The 11,027-nt window shown below is 40.5% G+C and overlaps 1 gene segment (V, D, J or C); it reads right to left on the reverse strand.

Annotated features, from left to right (window-relative positions):
* Positions 1 to 3,063: 3,063 nt before the first annotated feature.
* On the reverse strand, positions 3,064 to 3,822 carry LOC128610625 (T cell receptor alpha variable 36/delta variable 7-like). The segment is given in 2 exon segments: positions 3,064 to 3,470; positions 3,619 to 3,822. Coding segments are annotated over 2 exon segments (402 nt in total).
* Positions 3,823 to 11,027: the final 7,205 nt, after the last annotated feature.

Genomic DNA, 11,027 nt, shown 5'->3' on the forward strand with positions numbered 1-11,027 from the left:
GCCGCCCGATGCTCCCTGGGATAGGCGCCAGGTTCCCCCACGACCCTAAAAAGGAGTAAGCGGTAGAAGATGGATGGATGGAAAAAACAGCTGCTGGTTTTGGCAGCTATCAAGGTTGTCATTGAGCCATTAGGCCTTAAAGGGGAGTGATGCATGGTTTGTGTGTGTGGGGTTTGCTGGATTGAATGAAGGTTGCAGTGGTATTCACTTAGTAAACACTGTGTGTGGTAAACACTGGGTTTTATTTGGATTGCATGTTTAATTTATGCAGAGTGACTTACAGTTGAGGTGAGCTTTACATTATCACAGTTTTACATTATCACAAACACCCCCATTACAAGAGAACCTAAGCCCATTTCATTTAATGCCACCATCCTGTGCTTGTCCATATTGGAGACAAACAGTATTAAACAGAATATTAAGTAAGTCAGGTCTTATTAATTTTGCCTCTGTATGCCTCCACAATGGATGTGAGATGAATGTGTAGACTTTCAGCTTTAATTCAAAAGGTTTGAAATTTAATTACATTTTAGTATTGAAATCAAAAGTTAAAACATTCCTTTGTTCAAAGTACCATCAGAAGAGAGTCTAAATCAGTGATACAGAGGAGCTCAGTGTCAAAATCAATTGCATAAGGTTACATTGGTCTTAATAAGAGTAACCAGGGCAAGGTTTATTATATAAACAAATACAGTCTGTCTATCTGTCTATCTATCTATATTATTTTATTGTGCTAAGTAATATAATCAGAGAAGGCAGGATCTCTGGAGGAGCAGCGTTGTGTGACGCTCAAGTACTTGGCCCACAATAAGGTAACTGACAGTGCCACCTTGTGTTTACCAAAAAAAAAATACACACAGCATATTCCATCCATCCATCTTCTATACCGCTTACTCCTTTTCAGGGTCATGGGGAAACCTGGAGCCTATCCCAGGGAGCATCGGGCACGAGGCAGGGTACACCATGGACAGGGTGCCAATCCATCACAGGGCACACAAACACATACGACGGACACGCCAATCAGCCTACCATGCATGACTTTGGACTGGGGGAGGAAACCAGAGTACGGAGGAAACCCCCGCAGCATGGGGAGAACATGCAAACTCCGTACACACATGGGAATCGAACCCCCAACCCTGGAGGTGTGAGGCAAATGTGCTAACCACTAAGCCACCATGCGCCCCACACAGCATATTAACTAATAAAAATTAGCGTACATATAGGTGTATATGTGGTCCCCTTTTAAGGGGTCAAAAGTAGTTGGTCAAACTAAATAATCATAAATAATAAACTAATCATTTTAAATACTTGGTTCCAAATTCTTTTCAGTCAATGACTGAAGTCTGGAACCCACAGTCATCACCAGACACTGGGCCCTGCTGATGCTCTGCCAAGGTGTTTACTGTAGCTGTCTTCATTGTAATTCAATTCAATAATATGTGTGCAGTGCTTTTAGCATTGGACATTGTCACAAAGCAACTTTACAGAAGTTACATAAGTATTATGTGCGTAAGTACATAAGTGTGTTATGCCTTGCTCCCGTTTCATCATGGGGCACACTTTCTGTGTGAAGTGACTAGGGATGGAGCATGCCAGGGCAGCCCTTGAGAGGTCTGACTGTGTTATTGTGAATGCATTACAACTTGTGGTTCTCTCTCTTCTCTGCCAAAGGGAGTTGGGTTTCAGAGCCTCGCGTATCTGGGCCGGCCACTGCCATATCAGCTAGCCGGCTCAAGTCCTGGGGATATCGAATGGATCTGGAAGAGGAGCCAGAGACAAACGCTGCTCTATCTCTTGCTCTGTTTTCTGGGTCCCGCTCTCTGCCCGATTTTGGAGCTCAATTCACGGCTCCTCCTTCTGCTATGGAAAGCCAAAAAAAAATGCCTCTCTGACTCTGAGGAGCCAGAAGGGTGTGCCAAAAATGGAAAGCAGCTCTCAAGCATATAAATAGTTGCTTGAAGTGATTAGTAATGCTGGACGAGCTTTTTTCTCCACAGTCAAAATAAATCTCCCTCGCACCTCAGAAGACTCCCCTTTTTTTTCCAGAAGTGCATGACGAAATATCACGCTTCTGGGGACAACCACACATAAGCCATATTTGTAAACCCAGGATGTCAGATTATATGGCCATCGTGGGGAATGAACAGTATGGCTGTTTAGCTATGCCGTTTAGCTATACCTCTCTCCATCGACGGCAGATAATTTAGGGGGGCCTTCTTTTACTTGGTACTGGTGGGCAAGGCTTATGTGGCAGCCCCCTCGTGTCGAGTCCCTCCAATCATCCACAAGTGGAGCCTGGGCCAGCACTAGTGCGAGGGAGGCACAAAGGCGAGTGTGGTGGTCCGCCTCCCCCTGTGGAGAGCCAGGGGAAATGGTTGGCCACAGTCGCAGCCTGCTAATAGGCCTGATCTGAAAATAGTCATAAAGGCCAAGCAGACAAAGGAGGAGTGGCTCTTAAGGTGGCGTGCAGGGACGTATCAGGGACGTATCAGGGACATGAGGTTGTTTGGGCAGTTATCCCCCAGTACTACTGTAGGGCCTCCCCTAGCCAAGGCTATCCACAACCTTTTTTTCTGAAGGCCTTACAGAACTCTTTAGATGTTTGCATGATGACACCACACACGTCAGTAACAAAGGGAACACCAAACACTAGATATAAATAAGATGAACTCTCTAAGCAGGTTCTAATCACTGGCACCCAATCTTGAACACATGATTCTAATTTTATGGATTTGAAGGTGATAAATGTAGGGGTGTAGTTACTTCTTCCATGTGACTGATCTGTTTTTTTTGTTGTTGTTGTTGTTTTTTTTTATTAATTAAATTGTGGAAAATACTACAAACTGTCAATTTTATGTGTCATTTGATGGAGTGTATCAACTTTATTAATAGGCACTGTTTCAAAGAGGATCAAATGTTTGCTTGTCCAAATATGTCCAAAAAAACACCAACAGTTTCCATGGGGTGTACTTATTTTTTCACATAACTAACTCAATACTGTCAATATCAAGTGTCAATAATATACATTCTCTATACATCATGAGAGAGAAAGACAGACGTCCCCCAAAATAGCATGTACATTCCTCAAAATTATTGGCAAAACTGCTTTCAATATAACAAAACTGTGTCAAAGTTTTTGTACAGCGCAGTTGGATTTCCTGTCACTGTGGGCGCCAGAGCACAGTAGTATAGTGCAGAGTCTGATACAGCAGTGGAGAAAATGAGCAGATCCACTTGTTTCTCTCCATTAACGTTAGCAGACATTCGTGGTGGGATGTTCAGACTTAGCTCTCCACTTGGAGTAATATGAAGAAGGAAGTCGGGTTTAGATTTTGGATATTGCCTGTACCATTGCACACTATATATGCTTCCAGTGAAGCCTTTGTAGCTGCAGGACAGAGTAACATTATCACCTTCATCTACAACGTTGTGACTAACAAGTGGCTCTATTGGATCTGCCATGGAGTCACCTGTCATAGAGAAGAGAGCATATTGTTTTTTAAATAATAAAGAATAATAAAGTGTTGAATAAATCATGCTCATACAATCATAAACACAGACTAACTCATCCCTAATTCAGAACTTAGTATTTTTGCAGTAACAAAAATGTAAACTCACCCAGTGAAAGCCACAGACATGTGAATATAATGGTGAACATGATGAATGGTCTCAGCAAATGAAAATATTCTTTCTGTACTCTGATATTTTAACATCATAAAGATTCCTGAAGCTCCACCCCATAGCATCACATCACAGTGTCACCAGTGTTGCTGAAAGATTCTTGATTCTTACTTCAGCATCCTGGCTTAACATTCACCCTCAGTTAGGGAACCTGGCCTAAATACTGTATATTTTAAGTAAACACACACTGGAAGTAGGAACTGCTAATAAAAGCTAATAGTCACAATAATATAGTTTAAATCATGTAATCATTTAAATAATTATTATACAATGATTAAATCACAATTTACCAACTAAAACAATCAATAATTTAATTACACATTACTAAACAATCTAAAAAATAATAATAATTACTACACAACTAAGACAATCAGTAATTTAATTACACATGTTCAGTGGTGCCTCTGAATCTAGTGGAACCAATGCACCATTTACATTTAAACTAATTTCTAAAGTAACTGAACTTAACATTTAAAAAGTCAGCTAAATGTAGTTTGCCTTTGTATTTTTATTTGTGAGTTTTATTTCAGATTTCATCAAACTAGAATAGACCAAATAAACAAAATGTAGCAGTAATGCTATAGCTATAATGCTGCAAAACTGTAGAACAGGGTGTTTCCTGAAGTTCTGATCCACACTGTCCATTGGGTCCATGTTTCTGTCCTGGTGAACCTGACAGCATGATCTTCAGAAGCCAGTGATCGGTGCCAGAAGGCGATAATGACCAGTTAACCAACCAACCAACTAGCTTGTAGAGGAACTAACAACTCCTCATACAAATGAAACCCTAATTATTGTGGTTGATGGCTGATGTTCTCAAGCCATAGAAATGTCTCTGGAAAATATATAACTGGAAAAGAAACAAGAAATGAGAGAGACAAATTTTTAATCAGTCTACTTGTATGTAAACAAGCTCATCAGATGGCATGAAACACAGTGTCATTTATTCATTTGTATCAACCCTGTGTCACCCCTGCTGTCTAAGCCTAGAATTCTTTTTTCTTAGATTTATTGAAGCATTTTTTTTTCTTGTCATGATTTCTCCTCGCACATTGTGCTGGAGCAGGAAACTGAAACCTGACGCGTGAGCTCAAAGCATGAGTGCCTTGAGGAGCCTGTTATCACTTGGACAATGCCTGCCTTGGTACCTGAGGGGCTGTGAACACAAACATCGTATGAGTGTGTTTTTCAATTTTATGCTTTTTCCATGTCATGTATTGATACCTGTTTCCTATATTCTTTTCATGTGCTTGTGCATGTATTTATATGAATATATTTTAAGTGTTACCACTAATGTTTTATCTAATTTTTTGTCCTTTCTCTCTGATCTCCGTCCAGCTGATCAATGCCCACCTGCAGCTGGACTTTCTCTCTCTCGGCTCTCAATCTCACAGGCCTGGGTGAATATATACGCCATCAACTGGCTTGTTTGGCCATCGATGTTACAGCTCTACTGGAACGTCTCTGCTCCTCACCTGTACCCACCAGGTTTCCTTTTTCTCCCGCTCATCGTATCATTCCATCGGTAACTTATGTTCATGCTTCCACTCAAACTGAAGCTCAACTTCTTCCTGTGGAGGGCCCATTTATTCTTTCCTCTGATGATGATAGTAGCTTTGCTACAAACACATCATAGGACCATTCACCTACAAATTATTCTCCTACAAGACCTATTCCCTCAACAGAATATGTGTATGATAGTAATTCACAATAAACTACATATTCTGTTACCCTCATGTTTTCCTGTGTCTTAAATTTATTCCCACAGTGGTCTACACTCAAAATCATTAGTTCACAATTTTTGTCTTTTCTGGAGACTAAGTTGTATAAAATAAATATTTTCAGTTAAACATACAAAAATTACAAATTACAAATATAACGTTTATCACTATTTAAAATTATTTGTTAATATAAGTAATGTAATTTCTTGTAATTTAATTAATTATTCTATATTGATTTTGAGATTATTGTATTAAATACATTCTGTTTCAACAAAATTGGAAGGGAAGAAATTAAACAATACATTTCAATATTCCAATGTATTTTATTGTTGTCAAAACCTTGCAAGGTAACACTTCCAATGTGTTATTGCAGCAATAACAAACTTGTCAACCAAAACACAAGTAAATACAAGTAAAACTGCTTGGTAACAATTCCAGCTTGTTTGGAGAAGGAATATTCACAGCATTCAGCAATATCTGCTTTATCCATTCGAACAACTGGACACAAAGACATGCATTAAAAAAGGATACAAGCCTCTAAAATTTCAGCGTGACTGGAGGAGAACAGATGAACTGGAATGTCCAGCCACTTGTATTCTACATAATTTTACATAATACAAAATAATAAACACCTGTCATTATCTCCCCTTTAGTCATAGCTACAGCTGGCAGCACGATTGGAGTGCCGGAGGGAAAGCACGTGCACGAGCCAGGTGCGCAAGTGCTCAGTGAGCGCACGCTCTTTGAATTTTGATAACTGTGACATTGTTGACTATGGATATGTGCGTTTGTTTAGTTTCTGTTCTGTCTCCTCCCTGTTTTGTCATTAGTTGTTGTTCAAGGGTATCTCCTGATTGTTTTCAGCTGTCAGCACTTAACACTGACTATGTTCATGATAAATACCTCGTGCTTCCCTGTACACCTCGCGGAGTATTACGTAGTTAGATTCATTCAAAGATACCATGATGGTTAGAGAGATAGATAGTTTAGTTTAACGAAGTTTAGTTTTCTCATTTCCACACTTTTGTTTCCCAGATCTCATTTCCCAGTTCCCATTTCATGCTTTGTGTTTTGACCTCATTTATTGTGACCTCGTTTTAGATTTCTGCCTAGCCCAGTATATGCCTGTTTGCCAATCGTCTGACCCATTACGCCTCTGTTTTGCGATTTGGACATGTCTGCCTTCCTCCTTTAATAAAACGTTTTTACCTGCGCTTGCTTCCGTACTCAACTCCATTACATCTCAGGACGTGACAGAATACTTTACCTAATCATGGAAGAAGGAGGAAGACGGAGGAGACGGACCCCAAGTCCAGCTAGAAGCAATGGCTAGGGTTCCAGTTGTCCCAGTTTTGTGGCCCAGCACACCAGTGGACACAACGTTTAGCAGCCATGGGATCTTGGGGACTGGAAAGTGTCAATCTGTTGTGGGACTGGTCATGAGGGTGTACGGCGGCCCAGAATCCTGGGCATTCTTTGAAGATCTTGTGGGGGAGTCATGCCTCAGAGATGAACCAGTACGTGCTGTTTACGACATATTATCACAAGACTAACATGGCAACCCCAGAGCTCCAGCTCGAGACCTACGCGGTAGTCTCACCTGCTGAGCTCCAGTCAGAGGTCAACATGGCGACCTAAGAGCTCCAGCTCAAGACCCACGAAGAGGTCTCGCATGCTGAGCTCCAGCCAGAGGTCAACGTGGCGACCTCAACCCCAGAGTTTCAGCCTGAGACCCATGAAGGGGTCTCAGCTACAGAACTCCAGCATAAGGTCCAGTTCCTGCTAGTGGTCAATGTGGTGACTTCCCAAGTCATGTCCATGTTCCAGGTTGAAGAGACGACCAACCCAGGCTCTGCTCACACCAAGTTTCTGTCCCAAGTCGAGCTGACATCATGACCAATCAGGTTCTGCTCATGCCGGAAGCTGAGGTCACAAACAACCAAGTTAGGATCACGCTCAGTCTACTGACAAGGACGACCAAGTTCCGCTCACGCCCGAATCTGTTGACATGGATGAACAAGTTCCGCTCATGCCCAAGTCTGCTGACACAACCAACCATATTCTGCCTACACCTGAGTCTGTTAACACAACCAACCAAGTTCAGCCTGCAGAGTCGACTGAGGATGACACTCCGCCTTCCTGCACCGCTGAAGATCCACCTTCCTGCATCCTGTTCTGCTGAGGACGCCGCCCTGCTTTTCTGTTCTGCTGAGGACGGCGCCCTGCTTTTCTGTTCCACTGAGGACTTTGCCCTGCTTCTCTGTTCCGCTGAGGATGATGTCCTGCTTCTCTGTTCCACTGAGGCCAGCGCCCTTTAGTTGAGATGCAGTGCATATTCAAGTCCAAACAGAATGCACACAGCTTTTGGCAAGTCTTGAATGTTGTCCATCACAACTTCTCCCTCAATGATGATCTTCAATGAGGCCGGACTGAGATGGAGGGACGAGGAGCGTATAGCACCTTCATGTTCAACGAGGAGGATCCAATGTCAAGGTGGCAGACTGAGTCATCGTTATCAGAGTCCTAACAACAGAAGAACACAATTAACACAACTGTGTAGGATTAGATGTATAGAAAATAGATGGATGGATAGATGGGTGGATGGATGACAATATGCACATGTTGTGCAAATTGCTTTTTTTGTTCATAAAATTTTGTTTAAATTTTGTGTTTAAAATTTTGTAAAACTGAAAATTAACAAAAATTCAGATCAGTTACATGGAAAAAAGTAAGTAAACCCCTACAATTATCACACCTTCAAATCCATAACATTAGTATCAGGTGTTCAAGATTGGGTGCCAGTGATTAGAACCTGCTATGGAGTGAAGGTAGAACCTGTCTTATTTATACCTCTGTTATTTAGTGTCTGGTGTTCCCTTTGCTATTGAGGTGTATGGCGTCATCATGCCAAGATCTAAAGAGTTCTGTAAGGCCTTCAGAAAAAAAAAAAAAAGTTATGGATGCCTATGAGTCTGGCAAGGGATTTAAAAAGATCTCCAAATTATTTGAAATGCATCATTCCACTGTAACGAAAATAATCTACAAATGGTGCAGATTTCAAATGGCAGCCTATTTGTCCAGGACTAGCAAATTCATCCGAAGAGCAGGATGTCTGTTGCAAAAAAAAGTCTACAAGAACCCCAACATTTCATTACAGGATCTGTTAGTAAGTCTTGCAACTGTTGGTGTCAAAGTGCATGCTTCTATAATCAGAAATATATTGCACAAATTTGACCTACAGACCAAAAACAGCTTTTCAGGAGAAGCACCTCATACCATCTGAGCAGCACGGTGGTGGAAATGTTTGGTTTGGGGGTTGCTTCACTTCCTCAGGGACTGGACAGCTTGCATTCATTGATTCAACTATGAATTGTGCATCATATCAAAGAATGCTTGAAGATAATATGAGGTCATCTGTCCGAAAGTTGAAGTTGAACCGAAAGTAGACCTTTCAACAGGACAATAATCCTAAGTACACTAGCAAATCCACCAAAGAATGGCTCAAAAAGAAGAAATGGAGGGTTATAGAATAGCCTAGTCAAAGCTCAGATTTGAATCCCATTTAAATGTTGTGGAGGATTTGAAACAGGCAGTACATGCAAGAAAAACCCCAAACATCTTGCAACTGAAAGAATATTGCATGGAAGAGTGGTCAAAAATTGCTGCAAGCCTGGTGGACAATTATGTAAAACACCTACTAGAAGTTATTTCTGCTAAAGAGGTCAGTAGTAGCTTCTGAGGCCAAGGATGTATTTACTTTTTCCACAGAAGAATATCACATAGAATTATATTTCTGTTATCTTTATTTTATAATAATTAATAAATTATTGAAAAAGGTAATTTTCCTTGTGGTTTTGTTCAAGTATATCAACTTCATTAATAGGCAATGTTTCAAAGATGATCAAATGTTTGCTTTTTCAAATATGTTAAAAAAGCCAATCATTTCCATGGGGTGTACTTATTTTTTCACATGACTGAACAACACAAACACACCTTTAAGGACTGATAAATAGGAGGAGCAGACAGCTACATGAGAAAGCTGACCGCTAGCATCAGTGTGTGGGATCAAGAGCTGTTTTATTAGCTGTTAAATAATGAGGGTAGAAATAGTGTTAATTTAAGAATTATCAAATTAAATAATTTAACGTCATAGTAAGGTTATTATACTCTTCATAGTGTAAGTGTAACAATTTTTTTTGAAAAAGGTTTTTTTCATTGATTTGTTCAACCAATAGCCATTACCAACATAAGAATAAGGAGGAAGATGGTTGTAGATATTCAAAGCAAAACACACAAACTAACTAAGAAAGAAAGCTGTATTTGAATAAAACAGGCAAACAGCTCCCCCTCCTGAGAAGAAAAAAAAACAAACAAACAAACAAAAAACAAGCTTCACTTTTTGTACAGTCTGTTTGAGTTTTGTGTCAATGTGGGCTCCAGGGCGCAGTAGTACAGTGCAGAGTCTGATACTGCAGCAGGAAAGATCTCCAGATCTACTTTCTTTCCCTCACGAAGTCTGATAGACAGTCTTGGGTCAGGTTGTTTAGCTTCAATGACACTATTTGAAGATACAATAATTAGCAGCAGAAACTCTGGTCCTGATTGAGGCTTTTGTCGATACCAATGGATATAGTCAGCTGATTGATTATATGTGCAGGTCAGTGTGGTGATGCTGCCTTCACTTGAAGATATGATGGCTTGATCTGGTGTAATGCTGCTGTCAACAGTAGCTGTAAAGATATCGCAACAACATAAATATTTCTATTTTCATTGCTTAAGGATTTTTTTTTAGCAAAAATTAAATCGACAAATCTCCAGCATCCAGCTAAAATTTATGTATAATATAAATGACTTACCAATGTTTTTAACAACTATAAAAATGAAGAAGAGTAACATGATTGCTGTGAGTGTCTCTCTTGCAGTAGATGTAATTGGCAGCATCTTTGTGAATCTGTCTCAACTGTATCTCTCCACATCTAGCTCCACCCACTTTTTCTTAGGTCATGTAAATTCTGCCCTCATTTAATTTGAAATTACAATGGCAGAGTAACAGTCCATTATTTAATCATTTAATTTAAACTATTATTATATGTAGATAATACAGTTACTTTTGTATGTTAATTCTGTTAACATCCACATTTTGCTAAATTTTCTGATAATATTGCTGAAAAAGAGGTATAGACTAATATCAGCTACTGGGCCAGAGCATCTCCAAAATGGCAGGTATTCATGGCATGGTATTCAGTGGTTAATACCTACAAAAAGTGGTCCAGTGAAGGACAACTGATGAACTGCTGACAGTGTCATGAGTGCCCAAAGCTCAGTGATGCAAGTGGGGAGAGAAGGCTAGTCTGTCTGGCTCCATCCCACAGAAGAGCTATTGTAGCACAGATTGCTGAAAAGGTTCAAGCTGGCTATGATAGAAAGGTGTCAGAACACAGCGCATAACATCTTGCTGCGTATGGGGGTTACGTAGCCCAGAGTGCCCATGTTGACCCCATCCACCGCTGAGTGCCAACAATGGGCATGTGAGCATCAGAACTGGACCATGGAGCAATGGAACATCGTCTGGTATAATGAATCACATTTTCTTTTACATCATGTGGACGTGTGTGTGTGAGTGTG

The sequence above is a fragment of the Ictalurus furcatus genome, chromosome 7 (genome assembly GCF_023375685.1).
Source record: "Ictalurus furcatus strain D&B chromosome 7, Billie_1.0, whole genome shotgun sequence".
Classification (NCBI taxonomy): Eukaryota; Metazoa; Chordata; class Actinopteri; order Siluriformes; family Ictaluridae; genus Ictalurus; species Ictalurus furcatus.